Here is an 18,924-nt window from a genome sequence, read left to right as displayed (position 1 = left end):
CCCAGGCATAATTCATATTTGGGAATAATTCACCAAGATATTCATAATCAAAAGAATCAGACACTTCTCTGTTTGCAAGTCCCAGAAGTTTCGGCTTTGGGGAACCTGATCATCAAATATCGGTTCCAGTTCTTCATATTCCATAGGCATGTGTGATATCCCTAGACTGGTAAAAATATGATTGGAAATCTGGTGGTTATAGCATCTTTCTAGGAGATATCTACCAAACATTATGGCTCAGTCTACAACTGAAATATAGCTGGGGACTTTTGTGCATATAATTACTCAGCCTCTAGCCGCATAACTAAGAGGAGGGCTACGTGGGCTGGGCCTGGACCCTTTAAAAATATCTCAAGAACTAACACACAGTCATATCCCAGATATACACCTAGCTTGTAGATCTGATGACCATCTGTGGTCATCGTGACAGTGATGACAGGTTCCGTTACGTTTGGATCATCTACTGTCAAATCTCTGTGGTGTAATGGTATCTCGATGTGCCAAATATCATGTATACATTTTTGTACTTCTTTCTACAAATCCTGAACATCTAAACATTCCCAGAGATAATTTTTAATTGTTTTTGTGTTCATTATCCTTTTGCTATCATGAAATAATAAGACATAATAAAATGAAAAAATAAGACATAATAATTCTTCATAGCAAATGCATATAATGAGATAAAGCTTTAGTTACAGGCGATTGTATTGACTAGATGTTTCTTACTCATTGCATCTTCACTTTCTCTTCTAGTCATTTTGGAGTAAAGAACATGTCATCTTTAAGCGGCAGAATACAGACCGTTTTAGGGCTCATCCCCCCAGATCAGCTTGGATACACCATGACTCACGAACACTTGACAATGACTTTTGAATGCTGCTATTGTCCACCACCTGCACATCAAGCCAACTTGTCCGATGGACCCATCATTATGAAGAACTTGTTCTGGCTAAAGCAAAATCCATACAGCAATAAAGAGAACCTTCTCCTGAATCAGGAAGTGGATGCCATAAAAGAAGAGCTCATTGCTTTTAAGGCCGCCAGTGGAGGCTGTATAGTGGAAAACACCACTACTGGAATCAGCAGAGACGTAAAGACGCTTAAAATGCTTGCGCAGGAGACTGGTGTCCACATTATCTCGGGGGCTGGATTCTACGTGGATGCAACTCATAGTCCTGGGACTCGGTCAAATTCTGTTGAGCAGGTACATAAAATAATTGCTAGACATACTGTATGGCTAGACTAGACATATGGCTTATTATTATCATCATTTTTTACCTTAATAATTGCTTGCTGTGAATAACCTTCTATCATTATTGTATTGCTATCAGTGAGATAACAAATCTTTACCTATGTATGATGCCTATTGGGACACTGTGTTGAGTGTCCCCTGATGAACCCAAATAATTACTTTGGGCGAAACGCGTTGGTATTATGGGGCCTAAAGCTATGTGCTGTCAACTTTTATGGCTTAGGTGACCGCGGCAAAGAACCTAAACTGGTGAACAGTGTACTTGGCATCCACTGGATTATTGCTATATATTTTGAGTATTTTTTATTGCATATCTGTACATCTCAGAATTGATTGGAACAACATTATGTATTCAGCATTTATTATTTTATGTATCTAAAATAGGCCACTGAAAATACGCATTGGGCACACTATGAAAGTTTGCCTGTGTCACCTGTCTTCAGGGCCATCCTAGGGCGTACAGGAGGTTACTGAATACGGGATTGCCCCTATCGGGGCGGCCATTCCGTTCTTTAGGCAGGGATATATAGAGCACAGGGTGAGCACTAGGGAAAGGTCCCTAATTGATTGCTATTACCCTACCTAACGAACAGCCCCTTCCAGTATCTTGGAGGATTTAGGACTACCGTGTCCCGATTGTATTTATCATTATTTGATTTTTGTACTTGTTTATTTGTTTGTGGGGTTGTTTTAATGAATGTATTAAAGGCTACATTTTAGATTTGGGTGGTACTCTGTGAAAAATGTAGAAAAATGTGTCATACTTTTTTAATCTTTGAGACAAATTTAATTAGCTTGCTGAATGTACATTAGAGAGGTTGGAAAGCTGAAAAAGAAGATTTTTGTGGCACAAACAAGAGTCATATGCCATGAAATGGGAGGTATCCATCGAAATGTTGATGATGATGATGTCATCACACTCGGTGGGATCATATGATTTTGCGCAGGATCTTCAATCAAGACGGTCGAGGAGGCCTCTTCGTGCTCAAATGGATGAGGTGAGTATGAATTTTTTTTAAATCGCCATTTCAGGGAGAATTGATTCGTTACCATGAAGCACGAGAAAATTCTGAATAGAATTTTTCATAAAATTTGGATCAAAGTCCACCTCGGATACTTCGATTCGCTCGACACTATAAACTATTAATGAGAAGTTGTTCTGAATTTACAAACTTGTGTTGTATAGATCTGTACTACAGTGTCCACTGAAATCATTAGTCCCCTAAGTTCCTCCATACGCCTCTGAAGGTATACAGTACTATGATGTACAAAGGGGTTTTTATGACAAATGGAGCCACGTTTAGTCATAGATTGTCTTATGGAAGTATTCTGGTCTAGAATGGTGTGCTGTATAGAGGCGCTATATAGCAGCACATTGAACGTCTATGGCTACCTAAAACAGAGCAGTGCACATAAGGCCTTTTGGTATAAAGTTCATGTGGATCTCCTGTGCCACTTGAACAGCTTTGGCTTGGGGCTTCTCCGAAGGGCATTATCTAAGTGGAGACCTGGTATTCACCCTTTTATCCATATCTGGACTGGGATCTGAACTTTGCTGCAGGGTAACCACCAGGCCATTACTTCAAGTGGCAGCTGAATGACAGAAGTTCAGGAACACTGATGTGGAGCACCAAGGGATCAGGCAAAACTGTAGTCAGGGACAGGGCAGGCAGTTTGTGCTATCTGATAAATCTGAGATCCAAAATAGGGTGAGAACGGAGATCAGGCAGCTAAGGGTCAAATTCAGAAAACAGGCAGATGTTGGTACACAGGCAAACGTAGAACAGCACACCTTTGCTGGACGCTAGCAGACCTGTGGGAAGTTACCTTAAGTACCCGAAGGTGGCCAGCCATGTATTGATGGCCTTTCCTAAGTATAGGTCATCAATATTATACTCTCTAAAAAGCCCTTTTTATCAGATTTCAGAAGACAAATCCTTTTTGCTGTAAATGGAAAGGGAAAATGGGAGATCTGTTACTTCACAACTAGGCTCCAAGAACCCAGTGGGAGCCCTAATGCCAACCATATTGGTTGTCACTCATCAGTTTTTTTCCCCATAAACAGATAAACACATTTGCCATTTGTTTTCAATTTTAGACAGAAATACTTATTATGAGTGGATTGAAGAAAAAAAAACAAAAAACAAAAAAACACTGCATTGTTTGATGCAGTTTTTTGAGCAAATGTCAGAAGTGAATCCAGCAGGACGGAAAAGTATAATACCTTCCTTTATATTTCCTATCTCTTATGTATACAAGAATACCTGCACTAAAAACTATGAGGTACACAATAGCCTGTAGAAGTCCGGTGTGCATTTATACCCCTCCTAGTAGCTAAACGGCACTCAGAAAAGTTATGTTGCACTGCTAAGCTCTGCCCTCTCACACGCTAAGGTCTGCCCTGTCACATGGCTATGCTCCGCCCCATCACACTGCTAAACTCCACCCATTACACCGCTAAGCTCCACTCTCAGCTCTTAGCATGGCAGCCTAGGCACTTCTGTTAATGCATACATCTGGAAGGGGCCCTTTTACCCTTGGGTCCGTCTGCAGTTGATCCAGCTCCACAGACGGTATTTTATTTTTATTTTTTTCAGATAACCACTTGTGACCAACAGCAGCCCCCCTGATCTCTGGGTCTTGAAGCCTGTGCTTGGTTTGTGTTGTGGTAAAGTCTACCCCTGAGGGCACTATTATTTTTTTCCGCTGTTTTGGCTGCTGTGGTGCTGTGCAGGGCAGCATACTAAGCTGACAGATCGGCTTGGAAGATTAGTAACACCGTACTTGGATTCCAAGTCTTAGACACGTTCATTAAAATGGTTATGTGGATTTTATGCTCTATAATTTGAGGAACTTCTGTACTTTCAGGGCTCATTCAGGCTGACAGGATCTTCCTTGTTCTTCATTTCAGCCGGTAACACAATGAGTCTCCTATTAGTGGGGAAATATAATGTCATATGCAGAGCAAATTTCCCGGTCGCACCTCTCCCTGCCATTAAATGTCAGGTTATTAAGGTATACTCTGCGTTAGCGCATCCTTTTAATTAATCTTGGCAACACGGTATTAAAAAAAGAAACAGGCAAATCAGTTTTCCTTCCAAAAGGACCAAAAAAATGAGTGTTACACTAACAGCTATCCTTTTAACCCTTTCAGGACCAGGCCTTTTTTCTTTTTTAATTTGACGTGTCACTTTATGTGGTTATATCTTTGGAATGCTTTTACTTATCCAAGCTATTCTGAAATTGTTTTCTCGTGACACGTCGTACTTCATGATAGTGGAAAACAAAACTTCAATCAAAATATTTTATTTTTATTTATAAAAAAAATAAATCCCAAATTTGCCAACAAATTGGACAAATTCGCAACTTTCCAAATTTCAATTTCTCTACTTTTAAAACAGATAGTGATACCTCATAAAACAGTTATTACTTTACATTCCCCATATGTCTACTTTATGCTTGGATCATTTTGTTGTAAATTCCATTAAAAAAAAATTGAGGACGTTAGGAAAATTTCCTAAACCCACTTTTTTAAAGGGGTTATCCAATGTCATAAACAGCCCCCCCATGTGCCAGGCCCCTCACACGGAATATACTTACCCCACTCCCTGCGCCGCTCCTGGTCCCCACACCACCGCTGCTGCTTCTCCCTGTACAAGCCTCCCTAGCGTCACCCGCTCATCCCAGTCACCGCCTGACATTGGCTGCTCCCCCCCCCCCCCCCGAAACCGGATGTTTTCATCCATGTACAAGGAGAAGCAGCAGCGGCGGTGCGGGGACCAGGAGCAGCGCAGGGATCAGAGAGCGGGGTAAGTATATTCTGTGTGAGGGGCCCGGCACATGGGGGGGGGCTGTTTATGACATTGGATAACCCCTTCAAGGACCAGTTTAGGTCTGAAGTCACTATGTGGGGCTTACATAATAGAAACCCCCATAAATGACCCCATTTTAGAAACTACACCCCTCAAGGTATTCAAAACTGATTTTACAAACTTTGTTAACCGTTTAGGTGTTCCACAAGAATTAAGGAAAATGTAGATGAAATTTCCGAATTTCACTTTTTGGGCAGATTTTCATTTTAGTCAATTGTTTCCTGTAATAAAGCAAGGGTTAACAGCCAAACAAAACTCAATATTTATTACCTTGATTCGACAGTTACAGAAAACACCCCATATGTGGTCGTAACTGCTGTATGGGCAGAAGAGAAGGAGCGATATATGGTTTTTGGATGGCAGATTTCACGGAAATAATTTTAAGTTGCCATGTCACATTTGAAGACCCCCTGATGTACACCTAGAGTAGAAACTACAAAAAAGTGACCCATTTTGGAAAACTACGGGGAAACTACGGGATAAGGCGGCAGTTTTGTTGGTACTATTTGGGTTACATATCATTTTTGATTGCCCTGTATTACGCTTTTTGTGAGGTAAGGTAATAACAATTGGCTGCTCTGGCACTGTTTTAATGTTTTGTGTTTTACAGTGTTCATCTGACAGGTTAAATTATGTGCTATTTTTATAGAGAAGGTTGTTATGGACGCAACAATATCAAATATATATGTCTACTTTTATGTTTCTTTGTTTCAGTTTTACATAATAAAGCATTTTTGAAACACAAATCATGTTTTATTTTCACCATATTCTGAGATATTCTTTTTTATTTTTTGGCCGATTGTCTTATGTAGGGGCTAATTTTTTGTGGGATGAGATGCTGGTTTCATTGGTACTATTTTGGGGTACATATGATTATGCGATCACTTGGTATTACATTTTTTGTGATGTAAGGTGACAAAAAATGCTTGTTTCAGAGCATTTCTTTTTTTTTTTTTACGTCGTTCAAGTGATTGGGTGAATCATGTCATATTTTTATAGAGCCGATCGTTACGGACGCGGCAATACCTAATACGTCTGTTTTTATTTATTTTTTCTATTTTTTTTACAATTTTATGTGTTTTATTATGGTAAAGGGTCAGTTTTTTTACTTGAAACTTTATTTTTTTTATTGTGGAAAACGCTTTTTTTAAACTTTTATTTTTAATTTTTATTTTTGTCCCACTCTGGGATTTCAACTTCTGGAGGTCTGATCCCCATCTTCTGTAGAATGGAAGGCATCGGGCTGCCTTCTCTGCCATTGGATCCCCGTCACTGCAGTGCAGGGACCCGATGGGGAAGTGGAGAGAACCTGTACCCTCTGTAAACCACCTGCATGCTGCGGTCAGTTTTGACTGAGGCATAAAATGGGTCAATACGCCGGCATCAGTGTTTTCATCGATGACGGTGTATGCAGCAGGAGCCCAGATGTCAGCTCCTGCACCCGCCCGATCAGCCTGCAGTACATGTACGGCACTGGTCCTTAAGTCACGTCCACCAGCACTGTACATGTACTGTGGGGGGTCCTCTGCGGTTTAAACAGGCTATAAAGCATTACTTTTCCAATAGCTAAGTTAACATCCCATCTGCAAATAGATCTTTTTATGGTCATTACCCTAGAGCAGAAGAAAATTGGCTTAGCTAGCTGAGAGGCCTTTATTGGGGTTTAGATGTACTCTTTCTCATTATGGAGAGAGCCTAGTATGCCTGAGGAGTATTGTAGGTCAGGTAACACTGCTCTGGGTTTCTGAGAAAATGTATGCAAATTAGCATATATGACTTCTGCTGACATCAGAGAGACTTAGCTTTCTTTTATTTTTGGAAGAAAAGCTAATTTGCATATATTTGAGTTTGTCAAAAAGATGTTCAAATTAACCTTTCCTCCAAAAAGAAAGCTAATCAGATGTAAGATATGCTAATTTGCATATACTTTTTCCAGAAACCCACAGCAATTCTGCCTGGCCTACACACGCATACTAGGTACTCTTTCATAATGAAAAGAGTACTCCTCCAGACATTGGACAAAGGTAGCTAGATATTTTCTCGTGCTCAATGGTAATTGCCTGAAAAGAGCTATTTTCAGATGAGATCCTGGCTTAGCTATTAGCAGAGTTATGTTTTACAGCCTGTTTGAAAGGCTAAGCATTGATTTTGATAACTATGTTACATCTGCTGGTATAAATCACGCAGGTTTTCCTCTCACTTTGAAAGTAACATTGATTTGCACATCTCTTTAAACATGAGCATTCCATTGGGCCTCTCTCTTATTCATCTAAAATAAATCTCAAGAAATTAGATTTGTCAGAATCTGAATTTTTTTGAAAATTCAGGATGAATTCTGAATCAATGGATTCTGTTTGCTAGTAGGAGCCTTGATGCTGTTGGGCCACCAGCGATCTTGCACTTTAACCTCATGCACACGGCTGCAGTTTTGGCGGCTCGGATACGGAACCATTCACTTCAATGGGGCCGCAAAAGATCCGCATCCGTTGATCTGTTCCGTGGCCCTGCAAAAAAAAATATAACATGTCCTATTCTTGTCATCGCTTTGCGGACAAGAATGAGGCATTTATATTAAAGGCTGGCTGTGCCGTTCCGCAAATTGCCCTTGCATTTTTCTGTTTGTGGGTCATTGCACCTGATATTTACAAAGAAATGCGCTTCATGACAAGGTAATTCGTCATGTAGCAAATTTTTTTGTACAACTCGTCGAAGCAGCCAAATCAAATTTAGAGAACTTTGTTCATCTCTACATTTGACCACTGGCAGCCAATCATTGGTCTCAACAGTGTGCCTTTGAAGCCAGTGATTGGCTGCAGGGGCCATATTGCTGCTGAGGTTATATCAAAGCTGCCCTAAAATCAATGACCAGTGTTAAGGACTGGAATAGCAGGGAATAAACAGGTAAGTAATGCTTATTTATTATTTTACACCACCATCTGCCGCAGTTTTTTATAATTTTGGGCAAACCCTTAAACTGGACCTGACAAGTACTGGATTATAAAAATACTGTGGATTATCAGATGTTCACACAAACCTAGAAACATAGAATGTGTTGGCAGATAAGAACCATTTGGCCCATCTAGTCTGCCCAATAGGTAGTTGGACCATATGTGAACCTCCGGGGAACACAGGTCCAAAACGTATTTCTGATCTAAAATCAATCATGACCACTTTTGCTTTTTATTTGAAGAGGTTTCATCATTGTGGGATTCCAGATACTTAAAAAAAAATGCTGGACTATTGGATGCCCGGTTGAAATGTGACAGTATTAACAAATTTCTGCTGCCTTCGTTCTAAGATGCTCTTCTCGTTCTGTCTCCATTTCCTCCTCAGCTGACTGAGGTTTTAGTTGATGAAGTTCTCCAAGGAGCAGATGGGACAGATATAAAATGTGGAATAATCGGAGAGAGTGGATGCTCTGGCCACTAACTGACAGTGAAAAGAGAATTCTTTCAGGCGACGGCTGAGGCTCAGACACAGCTTGGATGTCCTGTGAATATTCATCCTGGCAGAAACAGCGAGGCTCCCTTCCAGATTGTGCGCATTCGTACAGGAGGCAGGGGCTGATATCTCCAAGACTGTGATGTCTCATCTTGATAGGTACTGTAGATGTAAGCAGTGCGTTCCCTTGTGGTAGTCATGTTTTTTTCTCAAGGCGCTTCTTGATATAAGGCTGATTATTTGTCTATGGTAAGGACAGTAACTGTATGTACTAAAATGCCCATATCAGATGCTTTAAAGTTCTAAGAAGACACAATGTGTGAAAGTCACTGGAAGGCCCAAAAAAACGATACTGTATAATTGTAATATTTATTTGCATGGTAACCCTATTTACTGAGTTCTCTGCACCAGCCATATAAACAGCTCTGTGCCTAAACACTAAATGAAACAGCTCTGCCTGTCTCTCTCGAGAGCAGAACTCCCAGCATGATCTAAAGCTCCAATTAGCAGACTAGTTACCCTACATATAAAAACTCAGATGACTAAAACCGCTTCTTAGCAGTCCTTAAAGGCGGTTATTCTATCAAACAACTTAACCCCCATCCCGATCAAGGATAAGGGATAAGTTTCTGATCAGTGGAGATCTGAATGCTGGGGACCTCGCTAATCAAAAGAACAGGGACCTGTGTTCCTCCCTCCTCCCCATTTGAACAGAGTGGGTGGCACAGACTACAAGTGCTTGGCTATCTCTGGCAGCCCCATAGAGCTGAACGGAGCGACTGCACATGTGTGACCACAAATGAGGGAGCATGGACCCCTGTTGTTGTGATTGGCAGGGGGCCCAGCAGTCAGAGCCCTGCTGATAAGACACTTATGCTGCGGATAGCGGATAAGTTATCTTAATGAAACAACCCCTTTAACCCCCTAAGAGGCTTGCCCAAGCTCATCTAAAGGTTTGAGAAAAGGACCTAACAGTTCAGCCCTTGCTGAGTTCATGCAATAGTGTGAGGGCTGCTTTAACTCTTCATATCTTGAGCTCTGTAGAAGATAACTTTATGCAGCACGCCAGACCTGCAGGGTATTGCGATTGGGAGGTCACGGTTATGGGCAAGCGAGGGTTACTCACAGTTCTGAAGACGAACCCTGGGCAGGCATGCGACAGTGAAGGAGAGGCTGGCACAGTAGTCCTCTGAGGCACTCTCTGTATTTAGGGACCAGGCCTGGTGGTGGATGAGGTGCCCTGGATGTTGCAGGTGTTTTATGTGCCTAGTGCAAGGTCCCTTTAAGATTCGTGACGCCAGTGCCTGTAACGGTGGCACACCGATTTATAGCAATAATAAGTGAGGTACACAGATGGTATGGTGAACCAAACTTTGCTTTACTGGAGAACAGTCCAACCTGGTACAATAAGATGGTAGTACGGTCCCTTACATCAAGTGCTTCACAAGCAGGCTCATTTCAATACTGGCAGGTATAATCTTTGCAATATACTCAGAGGGCAATAATAATCCACACTCAGACTAGGCTGTACCTTCTCCTCAGATAGTGTACACTGTTCCTTAGAACTTCTGTCTGGCTTTTATCCCAAGGCCCGGATACCTCAATGCTGGCTTTTATCCTTGGTAACAATCTTCCTCCCGTATTTATCCTTGCATTTACTTAATGATTCTTCTGCCCCTCAGCTTACTTGTCTTAGCTGGACACACTGGCTCTGCTTGGCTTGTGGGTACTGCAGGTTTCTCCCAGGAGGAACATCTCTTCTACTGGGGTATATTCTTCTTGTGCTATCATGGGCTCAATGATACTTCAGGCAGGCTATAATCCTTCACTAGCCTCCTGGTGGCAACTAGAAGCCTGGACTATCTAGCTGCATGTCAGGAGGAGGCCCTCAGCATATCTCTGGCTGGTGCCTTCTCACTTCTGTCTCCACAGACTCCTGACTACAGACTAACCCCTCCCTGTCTGGGCCTGAACATTTATACTATGGGCTCCCTATCTCCCTCTAGTGTCTAGGATGCCTAACTACACCCTCATAGGCCTGCTATGCATGACACAGGGGAAACAATACACACAAAAGCACATAGAAAATACATTAAAATGCATGTTGGTCTGGAACTCAGTGCAGCAATCATTTAGTACTGCAGTTGGAGCCATTTTGCCCATGGTAGGACAACCATGCAGGACCCAGTAACCCAGGCCTAACAATGGCCTAACAATGCATACAAATGGAAAAAGTAACTTCATTATATTTTACTCACCCGTTAAGAGTAAAATTACCAGGGGAAATTAAATCTCCTGTATATCCAGTATGAAATGTATTATGGAGATCCCGCTCGAGCCTTAATTGTCCTGGGTAACGATATCCATGTAATTAATCTGGGCGCGAGGAAAATGACCACCTTATATAATCACTACCTGGCTGTTTATATAGAGAGACTTAATCCTTCTTAATAGAAAATACCTAATGTCAACATGTAAGTAATAACACCGTCACTTCTCTTCGTCCTAGGACTATATTTGATGAGAAGACGCTGCTGGAGTTTGCCGCACTGGGGTCGTACCTGGAATATGATTTGTTTGGAACAGAAATGCTGAACTATCAGTTTAATACAGCAGTGGATATGCCCAGCGACAATGACAGGATCAGAACGTAAGTACGGGCACCAAAACTGCCACCGCCTGATAGCTTTCTAAAAATATATTACTCGCAATGTAAATGGAACCTTTAAAAGAAGGTTTACTGCAAGCCTGGGAGGAGCAGAACGGAGGATGGGGGTGGTAGTGGCTCTGGCAGCGACAAGGCAGGAAATGTAGATGCTGTGGCGAATGATGCTAGAGGAGTGGAGGTACATTCAACCAGGGCCGGCGTCATAACCCGGCATCCCCGGGCAAGTGCCGGGGCCCAATGCTCCTGGGGGGGCCCACTGAGCTGCTATGAGCACTTCCATCAATACAGATGGGAGCTCTCACTGCTGTCATTTCACATACGCAGTACCCCTCTGGTGGGCCCTCTGAGCTGCAGAGACTCAGAACACGCCCCCTCTACACAGGACACACCCCCTCTACACAGGACACACACCCTCTACACAGGACACGCCCCCTCTACACAGGACACACGCTGCCTGAGGAGACTGGAGAGAGACCGCACGGCTGGAGCTGGAGCAGAGAAGTGTGGAGACAGTCTGTGAGTGAGTCTGCACTGTGACTGTCTCTTCTCTGTGGGACAGAAGGAAAGGGGGGGGGGGGGGGACACTGCTGCTTCATTCTATTTAGTTGTGTTACTGTTTTATTAAGCTGATTGTCTCCATGACACCTGCCCCCCCCCCCATATCCTGTCCTATATCACCCTCATGGAGCCCCTTCTGTCTCCTTTCCTCCCTCATGTATCCAGAGCTCCTGTTTCACCCTCCTATCTCCTATTGCTGCCCTGCACAGACCTCCTGCCACTACTTGTATGAATCCCCCTCAGAGCCCCTTCAACCTACTTGCTGTGTCCACCCCTCCTGTCCATCCAGGGCCCTGTCTTACTCCTCTGCCTCTCATTATGGTGGCATCTGAACCGCATTCACCATAAGGACCTTCTAACATCACAGGGTCATGTGACTGTGCCCCCCCCCCCGTACTGTGCCCCCCACCCCGTACTGTGCCCCTTTATACCCTGCATTGTGCCCTCTTACCACACTCTGTGCAGTGCCCATAGTCATTCCCTGTACTGTGCCCTCTTATACCCTTTTATCCGGTCACTGTATGGCGGTGTTATCACTATATGGCGGTGTTATCACTATATGGCGGTGTTATCACTATATGGCGGTGGTATCCAATAACTGGATGGCCATAACTGTATCCCTTTCTGCCCACACCACTTTTTATAGACCTGGCATGAGCGGGAAAAGATACAGATTGCGGTGTTAAAGACCTTTGCGCCACATCTGTGTCAGAAATACGCCTAATATAGACGTATTTCTATATAATAAATGACCCCCTAATCGTATGATTATTCGGGGGTAGGGCTAATATCTTTATATTATATAGATTCTAGTGTATTATACTGTGCCCTGTATTTTCCAGTAGAAAATGATCCTTGGGAAGCACAGTCCTCATCCCTGACCACCAGGACCAGGTAGCACTCTGTCAGTACATGGCGGCCTCCCCTCTCCGCCACGCTGCTCCGCTGTGTACTGGTGCTTATTCTGACACTAGGGCTGGGTTCACATCACATTTTTGCCATCCATTTAATGCATACTGAAAATGTATGCGTTCACAGATGCCTCAGACTGATGCCGTACAGTGACGTCCGTTCACCACACAGTTCCATGGTAAAAAAACATATACGTTAACGTATGCATTTTTTACTTGACTCTGCAGGATACAAAAACGTGGAGTGCTGCACATGTGTATACATCAAACCGATAGGAAAAACGTAATGTGAACACACATTGGGGGGGAGGGGGGCGTACTAAATTTCGCTGTGGGGCCCAGTCAGTTCTAGCTCCATCACTGCACAGCTCCTTCTCTCCTCCAGGCCTGGCTCACTGCTGCAGCGGGCCGGAGGAGAGAAGGAGCACAGGGAGCTGCGGTTAGTGAATGACAGGACCACCAGCTCCCCTGCAATGATAGGTATGTGAGGGGGCCACTGGGGGGTCATTCATTACACTGTGAGGGTCCCTTACACAGTATAATGACTCCCAGTGCCCCCCATTTAGTATAATGATCCCCATTGACCCTCCATTTAGCATAATGACCACCAGATCCCCCATTAAATATAATAACCCCTCGTGCCCCCTCCATACAGTATAACCCCCAGTGTGGGGGCGACTGGGGGTCATTATTCTGAATGGAGGGTCACTGTGGGGTCATTATACTGTGAGGGCCCTTTACATAGTATAATGACCCCCAGTGTCCCCCATTTAGTATAATGATCACCAATGACCCTCCATTCAGTATAATGACCCGCAGAGCCCCCTTCATACAGTATTCCCCCCGTGTGGGGGCTACTGGGGGTCATTCAGGGCCGGCTCCAGGTTCATGTGGGGAGCTGGGAGCTGCGGTTAGTGAATGACAGGACCACCAGCTCCCCTGCAATGATAGGTATGTGAGGGGGCCACTGGGGGGTCATTCATCACACTGTGAGGGTCCCTTACACAGTATAATGACTCCCAGTGCCCCCCATTTAGTATAATGATCCCCATTGACCCTCCATTTAGCATAATGACCACCAGAGCCCCCATTAAATATAATAACCCCTCGTGCCCCCTCCATACAGTATAACCCCCAGTGTGGGGGCGACTGGAGGTCATTATTCTGAATGGAGAGCCACTGTGGGGTCATTATACTGTGAGGGCCCTTTACATAGTAAAATGACCCCCAGTGTCCCCCATTTAGTAATGATCACCAATGACCCTCCATTCAGTATAAATACCCCCAGAGCCCCCTCCATACAGTATTCCCCCAGTGTGGGGGCTACTGGGGGTCATTATTCTAAATGGGGGCGACTGGGGGTTATTATTCTGAATGCAGGGCCACAGGTGGTCATTATACAGTGGGGGGGGGGGGGAATTGGGGGTTCATTATACTGTTTGAAGGGCCACTAGTAGTCATTATACTGTATTGGGGCCACTGGGGGTCATTATACCGTGTAGGAGCCACAGGGGGACATGTCAATGTAAAAAAATGCCTCATGGGGGCCCACTGGATTTATCGCCCCAAGGGCCCACATGAAACCTGGAGCCGGCCTGCATTCAACAGTTCCAAACTGTTCACAGTGCAAATCTTCGCTGATGGCAATGTATAGACAGCAACAACGTTGGGGGTTGTAGTATGCCTTCCCTCTCTTTCTCTCTCTCTCCAAACTCTCTCTCTGCAAAATTTAAGATACTTTGACACTAGCATTTCTCTTTCGGTATTGAGATCCGTCATAGGCTTTTGCTTAAGTTGTCTGTACTTCTCAGGGTGAATGGTACAGGATTAAGGGATGGTGGGTAAGGCCCTGTCAAAATGTGGAAAGCAATTCCTACTCTGCAAGCCCTCACCAATATCATTAATAAGTAAATTAAAACGAAGAGGGCACAACACCAATACTGACTCCTGTGGCAGCCCACTGGTAAATGTGACCTCTCCAATACTAACCCCCTGTGACAGCCCACTGGTAAATGTTACCTCTCCAATACTGACCCCTGTGACAGCCCACTGGTAACTGTGACCTCTCCAATACTGACCCCTGTGGCAGCCCACTGGTAACTGTGACCTCTCCAATACTGACCCCTGTGACAGCCCACTGGTAACTGTGACCTCTCCAATACCAACCCCTGTGGCAGCCCACTGGTAAATGTGACCTCTCCAATACTAACCCCTGTGACAGCCCACTGGTAAATGTTACCTCTCCAATACTGACCCCTGTGGCAGCCCACTGGTAAATGTGACCCCTGTGACAGCCAACTGGTAAATGTGACCTCTCCAATACTGACCCCTGTGACAGCCCACTGGTAACTGTGACCTCTCCAATACTGACCCCTGTGACAGCCCACTGGTAACTGTGACCTCTCCAATACTGACCCCTGTGACAGCCCACTGGTAACTGTGACCTCTCCAATACTGACTTCTGTGGAAGTCACTGCTGAATGTGAACCAATTTGAGACTGTGCTCTTAAAGATGGCCTTGGTAAGCTGCTCTTAGAAATTTTATTTTTTGTTCTAGAACAGGGATCAGCAACCTCCGGCACTCCAGCTGTTCTGAAACTACAACTCCCAGAATCCTCCTTTCACTTCTATGGGAGTTACAAGAACAGCAAGAAAGTGTGCACACTGGGAGTTGTAGTTTTACAGCAGTTGGAGTGCCGGAGGTTGCTGATCCCTGTTCTAGAATGAGCACATGGTGTTAACCATAGCACGCATTTTGTGTAATTCCCTTTAGACAGTTGGTTCTTAGTGGCAGGGTCCTCTCTCTTTTTGCCTCATTACTGATTTCCATTTGCTTTCATAATTGATTATTTTGTATGATGTTAATGCACAAAAAACTCAATCAGCAGATTTTTTTTTTTATATTTTCTACTTATTTTTGCAATTTGGTCAACATGATTTGCTGCTTCTTGAAACATTTACTGCCATAGACTCTTGTCTATATTTTAACGGTATTGAACGCTCTGGTTAATTGAAGGGTTTACAGATGTTAACCCATCAAAGCGCCTGGCAGTCAATTCCAGCACTTATTCTGCTAATTAACTTGATTAATCGCAAGATTCTTCCTTCATTGACTTGTTGGTATCTTTCAGAGCAGCTACCGACTGTATATTTATCAATAACTATTGAGTCACCAACCGTCCGTAATCTACCCTCTTATTATAACCATTGTACTGACAGTTCTCTGCTTGCTAAACTTGAAATATAGCCATAACTGTAAATAAGTATTGAAAACTGCTGCTCTTCTACCTAAGTATCAAAAAGCTTTGCGACCATTGCAAAGGATCTGACATGGTTGATTGTGATGGTCTTAAGGTTGCTTGTGACTTTTCCCATACTGTAATTCACGGTTGGCGCTGTGTTGCCCTAGCTAGTAACAAGATCCACAGTAACAGTTGCAAAATTACCAGTAAGAAGTGAGCATTGGTGCATTTTTAAGTGGGTTCTCCCTGAATGATGTACCTCTGTTGAGGTTAAACAATTTCTGAGTGGTCCTTATGCTGGGCCAGCAGCCTAACAATCCACCTGAGGTTTCACCAGAATCGGGTTGTGCCAAAGTGATTATTACTGCTTGCCCGTGCTATGTGTCTCTGTGGGTCTCTGGGGTCATTACCATAGTCTGCCCCTATATTCCACAGGGTTGCACCAGTCACTTAGTAGGGATGCTGCACTGTGCCTGCTGCTGCACAACTTCACACTGTTGACTTTGTCTCCATCTCACCGGCTAGTCTCATGGTGGCTTTAAATTGCCTCTCGGCATAGCTCACTAGCAGTAGATCCCTCTGCCATCAGACTCAATCACTGCCACATGCCACTACTCTGATGTCAACTCTATGCTTTTATCAACTCTTCTGCCACCTCTTCTCAACGTACTAGCACAATGCTCAGAGTCAGAACATTTGCCAGTTAACATAGTAACATAGTTTATAAAGGCGGAAAAAAGACATCTGTCCATCTAGTTCAGCCTGTGTCCACCTAGTTCAGCCTGTAAAAAAATGGAGTTAATGCTTGCACCTCGTTGTGCATACTATGGTGCCTGGTGCTCAACCATATTGGCAGGGTCTGGAGGCCCTCAACAGTGCATGGGGCTACCAGAGGCACAAGATGCAGCACAAAAAAATGGAAAAAAGAAAAACAATAAGCTTTAACGGAGAACAAACACAATTTACCATACGGTTGAATTATGAGGATTACCCTTCTCCTACCATTGGATCGGAAGTGCCACAGTTCCTGTGCGAGAAAATTCTGCGTCTTGCCCAAGTGACGTGACATGAGGCATGAGTTCTCTATTCCTGGTCTAGGTTACTGTTGGATCATACCAATTTTCCATCTTGATACTTAGATGCCATTATTGCCCCTTCACTTTCTTATTGTTGAATCTTAGATTCTGACCTTAGCCTAAAGCTCGAGAGGCCTGTCTTTGGAAGTTCTTCTAAGACGTATAAAAACTTTTTAGAGGAGTAGTTTCAAACTCCTTGGAGTAAATTTGTCATTCTGGCCCTTGTGGTAAGACCTTCTGAGATGTTTCCTCTTAGTGGAGTGCCGATGGAGTCTAGAACCTTGGGCTTGCTTTGCAAAATTTTCAGACTATTATTTTTTAACGCTTTCTCCTCATTTCTTAACTCCTTTTGATTGTGTCATATTTCTCTTCATGTTGATGAAGTAATGTGACCACTAGTGTCTTTTTGTTTTCAGGATCGGCTCCTGGTCAATGAAGGCTATGACGAAAGGATTGTCATCTCTCATGATATACATACCAAAAACAGGCTGGTAAAATATGGAGGACACGGATACTCACACATTCTCAACAATATTGTACCCAAAATGCTTTTGAGAGGCATAGCCCAGCAAAGCATCGATAAAATATTGTTAGAGAACCCCAAAAGGTGGCTGACATTTAAGTAAAGGCTCATGATTGGGAGAATTTAAAGGTTTTAGATATTTCAAAAAGATTTCTAAAAAGTTCTTCACTTACATTTAGAATTACCAAAGTGATTCATTCCTATGGCAGAATAGAAAGAAGTGTGGCTTGAACACCGCCAGGCTCCCTGGCTCATCCCTACCTCCTTTAAGATATGTTTTCCACCGACCGTAAGTCATCTGCAAAGAGGTTGCCAAGTAGATGCTACCTGACAATGGCTCTAGCTGTTCGACAGTTTAACCCTAGTAACCAGTCTGTCTCAATTGAGTAGCATCATGCTGGGCTGGTATTTTGGTGGCCTAGGCAGACTAGGCAATCTGTGCCGCTAAATGTACTCTATAGTCCAGTAATACCAATTCAATTTCTATTTGACAGCCTGACACATGTTCCGTTTGGCAGGTCCTTTTGGCATGTGCCACACATTGTTGTACCCTTAAAGGGGTTGTAACATGAAATATATTCTATATTGTTCAAACCAGGACCTAGATCTGAATACTTTTATAATTGTACGTAATTAAAAATTTAGTAAAGCCACTGACTTATTCAATATAATGTATCTGTATAGCGCAACCTGTTCGTCATTTTCCTTATTTCTCTGTCAACCTGGTTGAGGCGGTCGCACATGCTCAGTCCCATCCTTCAACTGCCACCAGCTTTATCTACTGTTAAAAGCTGAGACACTAACAGAGAGAGAGAGATCTGCTGCAGAAAGGACATGGCCCTGAGCTATGATAAGGAGAGAAATGCAGCAGAAAGGACATGCTGTCTGAGCTGTGATGGGGAGTGAGCTTCAGCACAAAGGACATGCTCCTGAGCTGTGATAGGGAGAGTTATGCAGCAGAAAGGACACCCCCGAGCTGTGATGGGGGGAGAGCTGTAGCAGAAAGAACACACCTGCTGATAAAGGACATGCCCTCTTAGCTGTTAGCTCGAAATAAAGTTAGCAAAGCAATTAGAGGAATGAATGTGGAGATCTCTGGACCCATGCCAGGTACAGGGCTGGTTCTAGCTTTTTTTTTTAGAAAGAGGTTGTCATGTACAGATTTTCATGTCTCACATTAATCATGGGAAAACCCCTTTTAAAGGAAAGTGTAGCCTGTTGTGTTTTCCTGTACAGTTGATCAACTTCTTGATGAGATATGTCTGTGGTGTTCAGTCATGGCCAAAAGTTTTGAGACTGAAACTCATTTTTGGTTTTCAGAAAGTTTGCAGCTTCAAGTTTTATGTAGCAATTTGTATTAAAATCTATGTAGACCTTTGGG

General features: G+C 43.5%; 1 protein-coding gene across 1 annotated transcript; it reads left to right on the top strand.

Annotated features, from left to right (window-relative positions):
* Nucleotides 1-757: 757 nt before the first annotated feature.
* On the top strand, nucleotides 758-18,244 carry PTER (phosphotriesterase related). The gene is given in 5 exon segments (XM_040434517.1): nucleotides 758-1,204; nucleotides 8,458-8,670; nucleotides 8,672-8,724; nucleotides 11,075-11,219; nucleotides 17,437-18,244. Coding segments are annotated over 5 exon segments (1,053 nt in total). The 5' UTR covers nucleotides 758-772; the 3' UTR covers nucleotides 17,647-18,244.
* Nucleotides 18,245-18,924: the final 680 nt, after the last annotated feature.

Source organism: Bufo bufo, chromosome 5 (genome assembly GCF_905171765.1).
Source record: "Bufo bufo chromosome 5, aBufBuf1.1, whole genome shotgun sequence".
In the NCBI taxonomy this organism is placed as follows: domain Eukaryota; kingdom Metazoa; phylum Chordata; class Amphibia; order Anura; family Bufonidae; genus Bufo; species Bufo bufo.
The sequence above is the reverse complement of the archived record's forward strand: the minus strand, read 5'-3'. Positions and strand labels throughout refer to the sequence as shown.